Source organism: Citrus clementina, unplaced genomic scaffold (genome assembly GCF_000493195.1).
Source record: "Citrus clementina cultivar Clemenules unplaced genomic scaffold, Citrus_clementina_v1.0 scaffold_3, whole genome shotgun sequence".
NCBI classification, from domain to species: Eukaryota; Viridiplantae; Streptophyta; class Magnoliopsida; order Sapindales; family Rutaceae; genus Citrus; species Citrus x clementina.
The window spans coordinates 42098843-42116816 of record NW_006262339.1 but is presented as its reverse complement, the minus strand read 5'-3'; the positions used below and the strand labels follow the sequence as shown (position 1 = coordinate 42116816).

The following is a 17974-nucleotide window of genomic DNA, read 5'->3' as shown; positions in this document are numbered from 1 at the left end:
CCAATGCCTTCAACTTAAGGTCATGTACATGTCCACTCTGAACGGTCTCTGTGTGCATGATTTGGCCGCGAGATTGCTGCAAGTGAAAAATATGCAAACCGTTTGAATATTATTATAGAGAGACTGTAAAAGTCAAATCTATCTAAACCTGGTATGTATTATTCATGATCAGAAAGATTGCCTTTGGGTTAAGAGTTGTTTCAAGAGAACTATTTGAAGAATGATAAAATCACTTTTGTCTAAATCTCTTGCACATGGAGTTGGCCCTAAGATTCCCCATAATGAACTTTCTCATAATGGGAACGAGCTCGAAGAGTACAATGATGCTCATATTCTTCTCTATGTTAATACAATGAAGAAGATATTATTATTAAAACATAACATACATTTACTTTTTGGCCAAGTGCTCATTTTGTCTTGGTAGTTTTAACTAACCAAAGAAAAAGAGTGGGACTAGTTTTACGCGGTCAAATCTGGGTTGCTTTGGGTGATAAGGAAAAAGTGGTAGGTGATCTTTTCTTCTTGTCTGTTGGTTTAAATGTAAAGATGAGCTTCTTTTTTATCGTTTGCTCACCAGACCAGAGTCCAGGCATAAGCTTTAGCAAAAGCTGATGCTAAACTAATTCGTTGGCGTGGGCCATGTGTTACAATTGTCAACAGGCGGGCATTTTGGTGCTTGATAGCTTGCGGGCCATAATTATACTACCCCAGCATTAGGTACACCCCTGGCTAATGCTGCAATTTTCGCATTTCATCTATCATCATCGACAAGGTTTACTCAAGTAGGAAATGAATTAACCCAAGCTGCAACCTTTTCGCTTGGAAAAAAATTGTTGTAATCTGCAGCTACTTCTCAATCTCGACTATGGAATTATGGTGTGAACATCTAATGATTTATCAAGGTCTCTTTTGATATTGAGTATCTCGGAGGAATAATTTCTTTTTTTCGATATTAAACCACAAATCTACCATACTTATCAAGATCTATTTAAGTGAGTTCTAACATAGTGCATGGCTTAAATATTGGTTCTTCTTAGTATTGAGATGTTATGACTTAAAAATTATAGTTGCTGAAGAAAAAGGTTGTAACTATATAATAAACTTTAATTTTTTTTTCAAATTTTCAAAAATAGGTGGTTCCCATCTCTTAGAAATAAAATAATTGTGAAATGGAAACATCTCACAATCTTTGAACATTAATCAGCAATTCTTGTATAGACCTTCCCACATCCTTAATTTTCTGCCCAATCAAATATATATAGGGTTTGGATCAACAGAAGTTTGAGTAGCATAAGTTACCATAGAATCTAATTCTCTCGGGTGACTTTTACTCTCTCGGCTGACTTAGAAAAATGGATGAGTTTCTTGCTTATTTCTTGTTATGCTTATGCCATATCTTTGTTTCAGCACGTCGGTGTTTTTAACAGAGACCAGACAAATTATAATTGATTCGCGGAAGACTTTACTGGTCAAGATGGAAAAGATATCTGAAAAAATTTCATGGAATATTAATTAAAAACAAAGAAAAAAAAACCAGTAAAATGGTAGATAAGAAGAGACACATGGAACGATTCAGGGTTAAAAGCGACGAGTAGGGGGACCGAAGGTCCATAGCCAGGGGGGGGGGGGGGGGGGGGGGGGGGGCATGCACGGAAAGCACTTGAATTGAATGGCTATAATAAGTGCTTTCCCATGTGCAAGGTGCAACCAATCGCTGACCAATCTATTCTCTAATCTCCGAACCTCTCCTCAATCACCTATTGTCTCCTATCTCAACCTTCCTAGTTCCTACCAATGCCTCACACTTCAGGGAAGAGAAGCTTCCATTAAAATTGACGTCACAGTATCACAAAATGACAAAATTTTCTCAAAACCTATACATTTTTCATTTTCATTAATTATTTTTATTTTTATATTTTCATTTAATCAATACTTTAACCTCATACCGGCTTGTAGGCCATAGTTTACACAATGATTTCTATGCTTATATAATTCATAATGTCGTTGTTACTTTTGGAGTCAAAATTTCATTAAAATTACAGATTAAAATATTCTCTTAATCTAAACTCTCCTGATTTTTCACAGATCTTATACCATCTATCTTTTAGAGTTAGAATATGATTAGGGTTTAATTATTTTTATTTTTTAATTTATTAACCGTCAATCATGTTAATGAAAATTACTCAAACAAAAGTCAAATCATGAGAGAATCATAATCTAGATTTTAATCCGTGTTTGAAAGTGATTTCATCCCGTTAGATTAACATTTAGACAATGTGTTATCTCAAGATTAAATATATCTCTACAATCTTGTTTAAGGGTATTGGCTAACTGGGCACAAGGTATTGAAATACAAAAATGATCAAATGATAAAAATTTGATGGGGACAAGAGGTATGATGAATTTAACTTAAACTTGAAGCAAAGATGCTTGAAGGGTTTCATTATGAATTGAAGATTCGCAGATTGATCATTGGGTGATGTTGATTTCAAGTGACTGTTTAGATTAAATTCTAGGTCAATTAAGATGGAATTTGACTGACTTTAAAATTTATGGATGAGAAGGGGGAAAAAAATGAAAAACGAGTACCGAAATGAAAGCTTTGATTTGACAGTAAACAAACATTAGTTAAATGTAATCAATCAAACAAAAAATGGTAAAAATTAGTCAGTATAATTAAAATTAAAAAGAAAAAAAAAATGCTGGATCCCTTTGATCAATCCCTGACTCAAGTTGGTCAAATTTGTCTTTATACGACCCATAAGAATTTTCCATACGTAGAAAAGAAAATACTATTTTATTGGATTTCATTTATGCATGCGTCACAGGTGATGGATGGATGGTGTGAACATGCAGAACTGTTAAATCCAAATGAACAGCCTGGCTGATTTTTCTATCTGTATTATGGGAGTATTGCAAGTTAATTTGCAATGAGAATATAACGCGACGATGTGAAATTACTCAATTAATTAACCACAATTAGCCGTGATGATGACAAATGATGAACAGGAAAAGAAAGCAGAGATGGTGGTTATTAAAGTTTCCAAAAGTGCTTTCTTTTTGTTGCCAATTTGTTCGTTAATAATACTTGATCGCTCTCTCTCACTCACTCACTGATAAGTACTCTCCAGTCTCGTTCCTTTATTCACGCCGCTCTTGCTTCCAGTCTCACGCCTTTCTCTTCCCCCACCATTTCGCATAAACAAAAAAACAAGAATCGAACTCATTTTCCATCTCCATCCACGTCCATTCTCTCACTTTCGTAGAAAATGTCTGAATTTTCCTTCCCAGAAAACACTAACAAGAAAGCAAAATTCTCAAGCCTGCTCCTCTCTGACTTGTTGCTCTTTTGTTCTTTCATCATCTCTCACCCTCTTTACTTCTCTTACTTCATTTTCTTCTCACCGTACATCATCAAGATCCTCTCTTTCCTTTCTCCTCTCTTCATCACAACTTCCCTCTTGCTTCTCGCTCTCCTCACCACCTTCGTCCGCGACACCGAACTATGCGAAAATTCCAAAGTTAGTTTCCTTCTCTCCGCATACCGCAATGCGGTGGAGAAGTTGCGCTCTAATTCAGACGACTCAACAACAGACGAACAGTCACTGAACTTGGAGGATCTTGAAGCCTACAAGATCGTGTTTGATACCTCTAGTATTATAGAGGTTGGAGAAATTTCAGTAGGCGTTTCAGAAGAAACAAATGGGTTGTCGTCATCAAATTCGGAAGCAGCGCCCGTTGACAAGCACTTGTGTCGCGAGAGTTTGGTCGAGATTATTACCCTGGCGGAGATTATGAAGGCCGAAAGTGATCGCCAACAAAGTAGTAGTCAGTTGATTGCGGAGGAAAAAAGTTTAGGAGGCTTCTTGGAGGAGGAAGATCATGATGTTTTTGTCGATGTGTCGTGCGAAAAGGGTGAAAAAGAAGAAGTCAAGCCATCAAGCGTTGGGTTGCATAATAATAATAATAATAATGATAAAGCTGAAGAAACAAAAGTCGACTTGTTTATGAGTAGCGGATCCAAGGCTTTGGAGAATAAAGTGAGATTGAATTCTCAGAGAGTACTACTACTTGGTGGTGGTGACCATCTATGGAGTGACGAGAATGATGGTGGGGAGTTTACTCATTCGCCGAGTTTTGGATCGAGTCTTGGGAGTTTTGGGTCGATGAGGAAAGAAAAGGAATGGAGAAGGACGTTGGCATGCAAGTTATTCGAGGAGAGGCACAATAACGTTGATCAAGGAAGCTGTGAAGGTATGGATATGCTTTGGGAGACTTACGAGGCCGACCATGAGTCAACTAAGCAGCAGCAGCGTCAGCAGTTGCTTGCTAAAAGCAAAACAAAGAAGGGAAAGAAATGGAGGAGCAAATACGACGACGATGAGGAGGAGGACGAGGAGGAGATTGATGACGGGCAGCTTTGTTGCTTACAGGCTTTGAAATTCTCAGCCGGGAAGATGAATTTGGGAATGGGAAGGCCTAATCTTGTTAAGATTTCTAAGGCCTTCAAAGGGATTGGATGGCTGCACAATGTGACCAAACATGGCAAGAAGATTTACCATTGAAATATTTAGGTTTTTTGTTTTTCTTTTCACTTTTTTTTTTTCCTTTTTTATGTTTAAATTGGATTATATGAAGTAAATATTTGCAATTTGCAATTTCCTTTTTCCTTTTATTTTAATTTTCAAATGTAGCCCATTTCAGCAGCAGACTCAAATACTGGCTAAATAGGACAGGCGTGCCATGGTGCATCAATTGAGTTTCGTACACAATTAAGTTCTCTTTGGAGACATGCCTTTTTACGTGGAAAATAATATGTTATATTTGGATCAGTAAAATATACAATATCTGATTCTACTGATATGTTAGCGGGATATAGGGCTTTAAGTTATTTCACATGCCACATGCTGCTTGTGTTAATTTGTTTGCAAAATAAAGGTCAAATAATAGGAAATGAACCCAACTTCTCCATAGACAGGTATATTTTTTCCCTGGTGTGAGAATCCGATGCAGGGCTTTTACAAGGATAATTGCTTTTAGCCGATTGTTGAATGGACCTTCTACTTCTCGAGTTGAGTCTGTTAAACTTTCAGAGTAGATACACTCAGACTCAGTCACGGTTCTCTAGGAAAGTAAGCTAATTAGCAAGATTGCGTCAAATTGAATATTCAAGCTCTGCATTAATTAATATAACTAACTGCATGTTACTTACTAGAGGAAGGAATCTCATAATTCTATTTTAATGTTTCAATAAAATTCCTCTGTTTTCCTGGTTTCTTGATTGCATAAGTAAATGCGAAAGAGAAAGAACACAAAAATAAAAACAACTGTTAGTTACCAGATTTAAGGCCACAATAAAATGCCAAAGAGAGCAGAAACTGGGAAACTGCTAATGCGTTTCCAGGAAGCTGCATTGCTGTTTATTACCCGGCCAATGCAAAAAAAATGCCACTAGAGTAAACTCTGGTATCAGCAAGGTTTAAAAAACACTATACAAGAAATCAAGCATGAAACCTGAGGTTCAAATCAGATGACGACCGATCACATGTAATCCAACGACAAACCAAACAGGTTAGGGTCCCAGCAGATGTCGGGAAAAAATATGAATGGTGCCATTATATGTTTGATCTAGGTCAGTATTAAAAATTAAAAAAAAAAAAAAACTGGTGACGAGCTAGCCCAACAAATTCGCCGTTTTTTATGCTCTTGTTTGTCATAAGCATTTCCTATTTGCTGGGGAAAAATCTTTTAGTGCTTTGGGTTTGGGAGCAATGATCCTTCCATTCGCCTCTTACGTGATGATATTACTGTCGCAATCAACCATTAAATATATTCATATACACGTGGCACTCTCTCGTTTGTCGGTAATTTTCGTGTCCTATAAAGTCACCTCTGCCTTCGTTCACTCGTACCTGCTACAGAAGTTTCTTCTGCCATTTTCAATTTGCTTCAAATAGAGGCGTGAGATAGTGCTAGATCGTGCTCTTTTGGTGCCACGGAAAAGAGCTGATTGGATCCGCGCGAGAATCTGAATGAACCCAAATTGAGCTCATGTTGTAGGAATTGTAGCCCAAGTGGACCAAGCGCTACCGTGAAAAAGAGAAAATCGAATATGCATGACTTCAAATGGACCCATATCCATGCGGAAAAAATACGAATAATAAATTAGATGCTTTTAAAAGATTTTTGAAAGTCAGCAATATTCTTTGTATAACAAATTTCAATTAAAAAATTCGAAAATAGAATAGGTTAGGACCAATGGCTTTTCATTTTTTGAGTTGGGCCGGCATAGTACCATACGATTTACACGTATAGTTCATTGATGAGACATGCTTTTCAATGGATGCACCTCTTTGACAATAATAATTTCAGGATTAGGACATAATGGTCCTTATTCAATGCGTTATAAAGTCTGCCTTAGACAATTATATTCATTTTTATTAAAAAATATAAAAAAGAAAAAGAAAGACAATTATATTTAAGAATAACTCTGCAGTGAAGGCACGTATTAAATTAATATTATTATATTCTTTCTATTCAACCTTGTCGTTTTCGAATTTGATATTATTGGACTATATTGAATTTAATGGCGCTAGAGTAATAAAATTTTCAGTATAGTATTAGGTAAAATATGATTCAACTTCGAGCAGACCCCAATAAGAGAACTTCGATTTCAAATAAGCAAGTGATAATTATAGTATAAGTATTTAAGTGGGATTTTGACGTTGGACATTTTTTTCACTCTCAGCATTTAAAGATTGATTTCACTTATAATTTCATCCTCTCCATCATTGTGATTCACAGTTGAGTTTACGTAGACGACGACGATGATGATGATGATAAATTAAACACAAAAGATTACTAAAAGTAAGCAAATCTTTTAGAAGAATTTCAACTTTATTCATGACATCAATGTAAATAATAATGGTAATAACAATTTTCTTAAGTGATATTCTAATATTCATATGATATTTTTTTTTTGAATGATTAATTTTTTTAAACGGTTTTTTTTTTTTAATTTCATTTCAGTATCCCAGAAATGATTTTAAGCGAAAAATAATAATAATAATTAATTATTAATTATTTTAAAAAATTTATTAACAACATCAAAACGTTCACACTTCATTCCGCGTTGCCGCCACTGTCCAACTGGCACCAGCTCACCGACACAACACGAGTTGACTTTACGCAATGTGAGCCGTACAACTCATTTACTATACTAAATCAAACGGCCCACAACATTCCAAATAACTGGCGCGGGCAGCAGCGGATCTATCACCTCCCCTCCAAGTTCGAGCCATCGAATCGAATGACTCGGAGAGTGAAATAAAAAATCACACTCCCTCCTCCACTCAGTCCATTGTTCGTCTCATCAAAATCAAAACTCAAAATGGCGACTCATCGAACCGCACGCGCCGGAGCTCCGGTAACTGGACGTTTTACTTTCATCATGAGACTCCTCGCGTCCTTCATTACATTTGCCGTCTTCCTCTTCTTCACTTCCTCTCTGCTCTTCACTTCTCACTCTCACTCTCGCGATCTTTACAGCTCGGTGAGTACAATTACAAACCACGAAATGCCATTAACAATTTTCATTTGTTTTAGTCATTTTTTTTTGGTTTAGTGAGAAAACCAAAAAAAAAAAAAAGGGCGTCCTGATGAAATGGTTTTAAGTTTTTGACGGAATGTTTGTTTTTGTGATTCATTTAGGGTTTGAATTCGGGCACCTATGGACTCGGATCTATGCGGAGATCCGTTTTGGCGCTGAAATCAGATCCTTTGAAGCCGCGGCTGGACCAGATCAGAAAGCAAGCCGATGATCACCGAGCTCTGGCGATGGCTTACGCGTCCTACGCGCGTAAGCTCAAGCTTGAGAACTCGAAGCTGGTTAGAATCTTCGCTGATCTCTCAAGAAATTACACGGATCTTATTACTAAGCCTACATATCGGGCTCTAATGGAGTCCGATTCTCTCACAATTGATGAATCAATATTGAGACAATTCGAAAAGGAAGTAAAAGAGAGAATCAAATTGACTCGCCAGATAATTGCGGAGGCCAAAGAGTCTTTTGATAATCAGTTGAAGATTCAGAAGTTAAAAGACACCATTTTTGCGGTGAATGAACAGTTGACTAAGGCGAAAAAGCAAGGAGCTTTTTCAAGTTTGATTGCTGCAAAATCGATACCTAAGAGTTTGCATTGTTTGGCTATGAGATTGATGGAAGAGCGGATTGCTCATCCGGAGAAATATAACGATGAAGGGAAGCCAACGCCTGCAGAATTTGAGGATCCCAAACTTTATCATTATGCTATTTTTTCGGATAATGTGCTTGCAGCTTCGGTGGTGGTGAATTCAGCTGTTAAGAACTCAAAGGAGCCATGGAAACATGTGTTTCATGTTGTGACGGATAAAATGAATCTCGGGGCAATGCAGGTTATGTTTAAATTGAAGGATTATAATGGGGCGCATATAGAGGTGAAGGCTGTCGAGGATTATAAGTTTTTGAATTCGTCTTATGTCCCGGTGTTGAGGCAGCTGGAATCTGCTAATTTGCAGAGGTTTTACTTCGAGAACAAGCTTGAGAATGCTACGAAAGATACTACTAATATGAAGTTTAGGAATCCCAAATACTTGTCGATATTGAATCATTTGAGGTTTTATTTGCCTGAGATGTATCCAAAATTGCATAGGATTTTGTTCTTGGATGATGATATTGTGGTACAAAGGGACCTAACAGGGTTGTGGAAGATTGATATGGATGGGAAAGTTAATGGGGCAGTGGAGACTTGTTTTGGTTCGTTTCATAGATATGCGCAGTACTGAATTTCTCACATCCTTTGATTAAGGCGAAATTTAATCCAAAGGCATGCGCATGGGCTTATGGGATGAACTTCTTTGATTTGGATGCTTGGAGAAGGGAGAAGTGCACAGAAGAGTATCATTACTGGCAGAATTTGGTAAGATTGATTTTAATATTTAACCATTTTCATTGATTAAGTATCATTGTTTTAAGCCAATTTATGCTTTAAATACTTGCTATGATTGCACTTGCTGTATAATCCTAAACCTTTAGTTGTCTGATGAGATCGGCCGGGACTGGTACAACTGCCAGTCCATTTCATATCTGATATGTTTACATGTTCATTAACTTATTCTTCATGACAGCTTTTTGGGTAAAATTTCTCTGTGTTTTTTCAATTGTGAATTTACATTTGGATTGTTACTAATTAGTGACGCCTTCTGTGTTACAGAATGAGAATAGGACATTGTGGAAATTGGGAACACTTCCTCCAGGTTTGATCACATTTTACTCGACTACAAAACCACTAGACAAATCATGGCATGTATTGGGACTTGGATATAATCCAAGTATTAGTATGGAAGAGATACAAAATGCTGCAGTTGTGCACTTCAATGGGAACATGAAACCTTGGCTTGATATTGCCATGAACCAATTCAAGCCGCTTTGGACCAAGTATGTTGATTACGATCTGGATTTCATTCAAGCATGTAATTTTGGTGCCTGAATTAATTTTCTTAGCAAAATGTCATAGTGAAGCAGTAAGTTATAATTAAGTCATCATCTCACTTTAGGATTTTATTTCAATTTGTCTATACAAGTCCTCCGATTGCAATTAAATTGATTTGGCAAATGTAACAGTATTCAAGAACATCAATGAATTTTGAATTTCAAAAAGTTTTAAACTGTTTATGTTCACTATTATTATGCATATGTCAATCTGAAGGATGATATTTTTGCTTTAGACTAATGGGGGTTGCATGTGTTCTGTTTTTCTCAATATATAATGCTTGGTCAATGTTTTGCTCCCAGAACGCTCAACTTTGAACAGCTACTTGCGTATTTGCACCCAGATGCTGAAATGCACAGTATCTTATATTCTTATTCCCGCTTCACAGCTATCAACCAACAACTAAAATTTATGCTTAGTAATTTCATACGGGTAGTAAATTAAAGTTTCGTAAGTAAACTTGAATCACGTCGGAGTCAAAACTGCTAGATAATGAACATGCAATTTCCTATTTTCCTTATACTTGTCACACAAGGAAAAAACCACAATCCATCCACGAGACATTATTCAGAAAATGCTGAGCAAGATTAGAAACCTAACTGTTATATCATTCACCATGTCCGAAAAACATAGATAATCATCCATTGTTTAAAATAAAGGTTCCAAAATATCTCTCCCCAGCAGACTAGACATATGACACAAGTATACCAAACAAAAACTCGTAGACCAGATACCCATGACCACTCAGTTACAGCAAACGTGGGTAAGGGCCAAGGTCATTCCTCAAGAAACTTCAGAAGCTCATCCACAAATGGAAAATGAATCCTGATCTTTAACTCTAAATGCTATTAAATCACTTGTCAAATCACTAAACTACAATAGAAATTATCCTCCTCTCCAATGCCCCAACACCATCAACCCCCCCCCCCCCCCCCAAAAAAAAAAAGGACGGTTTCCTCAAGCAGGAGCAGACACACGTGGTGCCACATTTTTAGCCGTCACATTGACAGCCAGCCTACCAGCACGGTTTACACGACCACCATTGTCATTCCTCTGATATCCATCACCTCCACGGTTTGAAAATCCTCCCCTAATGCCACCTCTATTTTCAAACTCAGACCTGTTACCAAAATCACCCCGGCCGTAACCTCTGCCACCCCCATAGTTCCCACGCCCTCTTGTCCCCTCATTCCTGTATCCATTACCAGCTCTGGATGAAAATCGTCCCCTATTGCCCCCTGTCAATAGAAAGCAACCACTTTCAAAACTTATAAAACAAGAAAAATGAATCCAGTAATCTAAGCATAAAAGTCAACTTGCCTCGAGTAGATTTCTTTGGTTCAACAACTACACGGTGCCCACTAATCACAATAGGCGAAGCCTGAAACATAAATACAGACAACACTATATATTAAAAGCTAAAATATATTTGGGGGAAAAAAAATCTAATGCAAGGATGTTTAATGGACTTCCCCTCATCAGAAAGGGTGAGAATCTAGCTACAAACTAAAGTGATGCCAAAGCAGCCCCATTGCACCAGTATTCCCTTGCCATAAAAAAATTTGGCACTGAAGGTTGTTTAAACCATGTCAAATAAGGATAATATATAACTCATCTTCAGAAGAAACTTTAAAAACATTCAACATTGTACCACCATCATAAATGAAGAGATGAAAAATACCATGTATGATTACAACATATTCATGCATCTTTCAATCAACGATTACCTCATTCTTGTCTAACATTTTGCATATACGTGGTATAGGAAAAGAAATCACAAACTGAAATTAATAAATAAACGAAGATCTCAACAACAAATACAATCCCAGAGAATAAACGAATGAGTGCATGCAAATTAACAAAGATAGTGCATCCCCACAAAGTCTCTCAACATGTAACAGAAGCATTAATCACATGACAGAAATAACCTCAAATTTCACTTCATGCCTCCATCTGCATGTAAGTTAACAAATGCTTCTTGTTTCTTACACATTACATGCAAAAAGTCGACGTAATAAGACACCGGGGGGGAAAAAACAAAAAAAAGGTCATGGCAGCAAAATCTTATGCATACCTCAATTGCACTTTGCACAGCATTTTCCTCTTCAAATTCCACGAAGCCAAAACAAAATCCCTGTCACACAAAATATGAAAGAATAATTATTTGTCGCAAATAAAATTAGCAATACTCCAATGGATAATGAACTTGAATGTACCTTCTGGGTTTTAACTTGAATACCACCAGCCCTTATAGTTCCAAACTTCCTGAACTCATTCTCAAGTAGAGCATGAGTAGCAGATGGAGGCAGTCCTTTTAGGTAAATAGATGGACCCTCAGCTGTTCATAAACAAACATATGAACATGAATTGATCAAACATAACAATGCCAGCACCTACTTTCGCACAAAGTAAAGATATCATCAGAAATTACTGAAGCACAAGAACCGAACAAGCCCTACCCTCTTGGTTATTCCCATTTTCAGTAGCATTTGAGTTGGTAACTTGTTTCTCAGATGCTGGGGCTGGAGATGTTGCAGAAGCAGGTGGTTGCTCTTGGATCTTCATTATGGACCTCAGAGAAGCTGGAGGAGGAGATGATACAGGCAAAGCACTGTCCTTCATGACCTTCACCTGTAACAATAGTGTTTTGTATGTAATTCAACAAATTTAGATAGGTGATAAGATACGGCAAGAGAAACCATTTTTGCCAACACCCTCGTTCACCTTGAACCACCACATAGATGTAGAAATAACAAAAAATGAAATAACTGAAGCAAGACAATCACAAGTGTCCAGTAAGAAGTTAAGAAGGGTAGTGTGTACTAAACTACTTACAATCGAAGCATATGACTTCTTTGGCACTTCTTCCACTTTAGAGTCGGATTCGGCAGCCACATGCGTATCATCTGGAATTGCATCAACGACCTCAGGTACTGGTGCTTCCTCTTCTTCGATAGTACCATCTCCATTCTCTGAGGGATTGTCCACTTCTTCCCCGCTGACTTCCTCTGATGAAATAGCTGTTTGATCAGAAACATGGTTCTCCTGCACAGGAGAATGGTCTGCAGAAAGAAACAACGTCTTAAACATCTAATTTGAGAAAAGAAAATGCTTTAATTTAGAAAATATTCTGGATTTTTTTAATTACCTTGGTCAGGAGTAATAGGGGCTTCAACATCATTCGTGGTAGCCTGGCTCCCGACATGGTAGGCATCATCTACATACCTAAAGACATCATTCAAGACAAAGTAGCCTTTGTCTTGAGGTGCCAGGAAGAAACTCTGCGAAAATTTCCGCCTCACACTGTCCTTTCCAGTCAAATAACCAGTCACGAGAACAATGACACCCCCATTGTATGATTCTTGTGCATCTACAGTGGTGATCTCAGCACTGAACTCTCCGTAATGAAGTGCAAGTATCTTGTCATTGATAGCCTGCGCCCAAGTGTCAACCAGAAATGAGAAAATCAACAACTCTCCTAATCAGAAGTGCAAACTAATTCCACACTCAACTCATGCATATGCTACTTCATAAGAGATTCTCAGCCGCAAATGGTACAATAAATTTCCTAATCAGTTCACCTAGCCCTCTATTTAAACAAAATCATTCCATTATTTTGAAACATTGTGTTACCACAAACTAGCTATACCGTAGGCGTCGCTAAGAGAAGAAACAATAGATATAAACACACAAATGCACACCACATACACATACATGTAAAACCAATGAAAAGAGAGAAAGAGACGCTCACTTGCATAGTTGTGGTAATACTCATAGCCCCATTTTCTTCAGGGCGACCAAGTTTACTAATATCCTGATAAAATCGGTGAACGAGCTGGGGCGATTGGTGCAATATAAGGTAGTACTGATGAACAAATGCATTACCAACCTACAAAAATTTAAACCAAGAAATTCCTCAAACCCCAATCAAAGATGTAAAGCCCAAATCGAAACAGAAAAAAGATCAACGAAAAAAAAACAAAGAAAAAAAGGTTTCATACAATATCAGCAGTTGGAGCTTGGTGCAGCGGTGTTGCCATCACTACCAATAAAAAGAAAGTTGGAGAGAACACACCTGGATGAGCGGTGAAAGCTTAAAAAAAATCAACAACAGCACTAAATTAGAAGAAAATAAAAGAAAAATTTCAACAACTTTCGAGGGAAACAAGCAGAGACTTATAGGATCTATCAAAATGGCCAACTTTTTTTTTTCTGCGTATAACCTCATTTTCTCAGCAAAAAACGTAACAAAATTCTTTCAACAAAATATAAAGGAAAAAAAAGGGCGAGATGTATATAAGTATATTGAGGAAATGAGTGAAGAAGAGATGAAGGCACCTGAGCTGAAGATTCGGATCGGAGAAAGTGAGGAGAGAATAGTAATTTCGTTTCTTTTATTTTGTTGCAGTTGTGTTGATGCAATATGTATATATATATCTCTCTCTCTCACTCGCTCACCCCCGTTGAGTGTGAGTTTTAGGGTTTGTTGTTGGCGTCTAGATCTTGAAGGGGCGCGAGAATGAGGGAGTCGGAGAGTGTGCGCGTACGGGGAAGACGGGAGAGGGTTTTAATCTTAGCGTGAATACGAAGGGAGCTTTTTGTGCCACGGCGCCGTTTATATTATTCTGTACAGCCTCTACTTCACTTTTGACTCAATTATTTAAAAAGGAATGCTATCCCGAACTTTTTTAATTAAAGAACACATGTTTATTTAATTATTTTAACATTTTAAAGTTGAAAAACCTCTAAGTCCATCTCCAATGCATAACACCATTTTGGTGTAACACCAACACTAAAAATATAATTTTTTCACACTAAATTACTATTTCATCTCCAATTCATTTACACCAAAAAGAATATTGTTCTTTTTATTCCTTTAATTCTCAAGAATTAATTCAATTGACACAAAAAAAAAATTACTATTAATATAGATAATTAAGTAATAAGTAATTTTATATCGATTAACAAAAAAATATAGAAAATTATTAAACTTGCATTTAATTAACTAAATTAGTACATTATGAAAATTAAACATTACATTAATATAGAAAAATACAATAACAATAAATAACAACAATAATATAGAAAAATACAATACAATAACAATAATACTCTAGTTATTCGAATTACTAAATTCATCCCATAAATGATCAATTAGTGCATTTCGGAGTGCAATGTGAGCCTCTTTATCCTTGATTTGTTTGTGTCAAGCAAGAAATTCTTGAAATCTAGTATTTTACTTAAAGATTTAAATTCGATAAGTGATCCAAGCTTACGTCAATATTTTCAAAATGAACAAATTAAGATTTTGCAGAGAAGATCTCAGCAAGGCCAAACATCTCAAAATACTTCCAATAATATTGGCCAATATTTTGATGATATTGGAGGATCTAATAATGATCTCCCACATTACTAAATAATTGTTCTAATTTATGCTAGTAGTAGTAGCTTTTTTAATTTTGTAATATGTAATCTAGTAATTAATGTTATTGGCTTTTTATTTTTATTATTAATTTTTTTGTTGAATATTTTTATTTAAAATATTAGTATAATATTCAAAAATTAAAAAATGAAATTAAAAAATAACAAAAATAATAATAATAATAACTTAAAATATTATATAAAATAGGACATATAAGTAAATAAGATAAAGTAATAAAGATATTTGAGACTTTTTTTTCCTAGCACCAAATATGGTGTAATGAATAGTGTTGCACCATATTTGGTGCAATACTATTCATTAAACCATTTTAGTGTTGATTTTGGTATTACATTAGAGAAGCATTTTACACCAAAAATAGTGTAAAAGCTGATTTGGTGTTAGGTTTAGTGCTACATTGAAGATGCCCTAACACGCCAAAAATTAATCGAAATAATCACGTAGATCTCTCTATTCTCAAAGATGTACACTAACACTCTTTTTTGTCTAAGTTTTCAGGTGGGGTTATTTAAACCCATTAAAAATTTTTATTATTCATTTTAAAAAATAAATTTATTATTAAAAATAAATTTTAAATATATCAAAATTATCCTTCTCTAATATTGTTCTCTGTCTATATTGCAATTATATATTTTTTCTTTACTCTCGCATTCTATAAACTAAATGTTTTATTTCACTCTCTTTTAATTTTTTTTTATCTTTCTTAATAGGTCATTATCTATATCATGTTTTCTATATATAAGAATTTTTTTTCTTGATATTTATTAATTTTTTTGTTTAATAAAAATTAATTTCTTGATACTTAATAGCTTTCGGGGCTGATAAAATTTCTTAATGTTTAATTTTAAAAAACAAATTTTATTTCTTTAGGTTGTGATATTAATTATTTTCAAATAAAAGAATATATCTAAATGAATTAAAGAGAATTTGTGAAATTGAAATGAGAAAGAGAAGAAAGAGTTAATTAAATAATTTATTAAAATTTATTTAGATAATAAAATTCGTAATTAAGAAAAAGGTATGGAGACAAAATTGGTGGGTTCAAATAACTCTACCCAAAGTTTTTCTCCTAAATTTAATATAAATTTTAAATTTAGTGTTACCCCCATGATGTTATGAGCTACAATATATGAAAATTAGTTTTAAATGGTTTGCTACATAGACTAATGAATTGCCATGTGAATTTATTAATAAATATATGAAAACGCTGATTTCAAATATGTGAATGTGCTTTAATAATCTTAAAATTTTTGACAAATTTAACCTTTAAAAATCAGGTTAATTACCAAATTGTTGTTGTTATTATATATATATATATAAGCAAAATGAAGCCAAATTCATTTTATTCTCATCAAATTAAATTGATTTAATTTTCTTTTTCCTTTTTCATCTACATATTAATTCATTAACTTAACTTCCAATATTTTTGTTATAAAATACCCCACAAAATGTCAAAAGAGGTTTGATTTAATTTAAGAACAAGTAATGATAGACATTCTATTTTATCTCAAATGATGTGACATTAATAAAATGATTAGTAATTTTTTACAAGATTCAAGTGAATTAATTGTATTATCTCACCAATCAATTGATAAAAGTTATAGTATCTAGGATATTTTTTTATGATTAAAAATTTGAAAAATGTGATGCTACTCTTTAAGAACATAACTTACCATTGAAATATATGAAATAAATTATTGTCATAACAAGTGTAAAATAAAATAAGCAAAAAAAAATCCAAATGTGAATTCCCATTAAAAAAATAATTCAAATTAAAAAAAAAACTGAAAAGAATCTTAAATGCATTGTCCCATTAACACCCATCACAATCCCAATAATATAAAAAATAGCAGATAGCCTTTAATTGTCGTACTAACAAAGCATTTAAAATTGATTATAACCATAAAAACTTTAAGCTACTGATCTTAATACCTTCGAGTTGTTAAGAACACGAATGATGTTAAGGCTAATTGATTCAATGTCAACCATTTGCATTCACCTACCTTCATGAGCCTTTGTCTTCTCTCACTGACACAATTCAAAAATGTTATTATTCCTAAGTATAAAAGTGTTTTTTATAATATAACTCGAAAAGTCCTGGTCGATCCATAGGAAATTTAAAATCTAGTAGTCAATTTATTAAACAAAGAAAATTAAATACGGAAAAAGAAATTAATATGAATCAATGTAAAAATATGCTAAAGTTACGGGATCCAGTCTCATATTCCAAATTATGGTTATCACAACTCTCTCATATTCGTACTTAACATTTATTTTGTCAGTTAGTTATATGTCATTTAATTCTTAACTAACTATTAGTGTGATAAATATAGGACCAAGTACCTAATATTATAAGCAATGAACATATTTTTTTATTTTTTTATTATTTATTATTTTATTTTTTAATATATATTTACATAGAGAAGTGTGATGGTCAAGTGGCAAAATGACCACCTAACCATCATGAGCATGTTTTCTTACTTTCTTTATTTTTTATTTTTATTAATTACATCTCTTTAATAATACATTCTAAATGGCTCCAGCAATTTTATTTTTTTTGTTCCAACTTTCCGTTCGAATTCCCTCTTTATTTTTGAAATATTTACAATACAAAAATTAACATATTGTAAATTAATTTTAACATAAAAATTTATTAGGGAAGCATTAAGATAATTTAAGAATAATGAGTGCATTAATCAACATTGTAAGTGAAAAACTGACAATTTAGACTTATTAAATATACATTTTTTAATGTCAATCACTCACCCTCATATAACGATTCTACTATTTATAGGTTGTTGGTCCCATATCAACAAGAGCTGCACTAAATTAGTATATGAATAGTCATAACAATCATAGTTTGAGTGTGTAACTACTTGAGGTTTGTGGTTGTGATTGAGTTTGAGATTGAGTTTCATTCACTACTCCCTCATACAAAACCAAATGACAAGTACTCAAAATTACATATGTTCAAAGATATTACTTTTAAATTTAAAAATAAAGT

At 34.5% G+C, this 17974-nt stretch overlaps 3 protein-coding genes across 3 annotated transcripts; 2 read left to right on the top strand and 1 right to left on the bottom strand.

Moving 5' to 3' along the window:
- Nucleotides 1-3081: 3081 nt before the first annotated feature.
- Nucleotides 3082-4565, top strand: LOC18049184. Its single transcript, XM_006443492.2, has one exon. It carries the CDS (start codon nt 3270-3272, stop codon nt 4563-4565), a length of 1296 nt encoding a protein of 431 aa, XP_006443555.1. The 5' UTR covers nt 3082-3269.
- A 2685-nt stretch (nt 4566-7250) lies between these two features.
- On the top strand, nt 7251-9681 carry LOC18049183 (galacturonosyltransferase 8). The gene is given in 4 exon segments (XM_006443491.2): nt 7251-7552; nt 7711-8818; nt 8821-8957; nt 9252-9681. Coding segments are annotated over 4 exon segments (1683 nt in total). The 5' UTR covers nt 7251-7390; the 3' UTR covers nt 9528-9681.
- Nucleotides 9682-10113: 432 nt separating this feature from the next.
- LOC18049182 (putative G3BP-like protein) lies at nt 10114-13572 on the bottom strand. Its single transcript, XM_024187794.1, has 9 exons — nt 13532-13572; nt 13282-13419; nt 12679-12964; nt 12366-12592; nt 11990-12161; nt 11747-11868; nt 11605-11664; nt 10851-10911; nt 10114-10768 (listed from the first exon to the last, which is right to left on the bottom strand). Exons 1-9 carry the CDS (start codon nt 13568-13570, stop codon nt 10488-10490), a joined length of 1386 nt encoding a protein of 461 aa, XP_024043562.1. The 5' UTR covers nt 13571-13572; the 3' UTR covers nt 10114-10487.
- Between the last annotated feature and the right edge of the window lie 4402 nt (nt 13573-17974).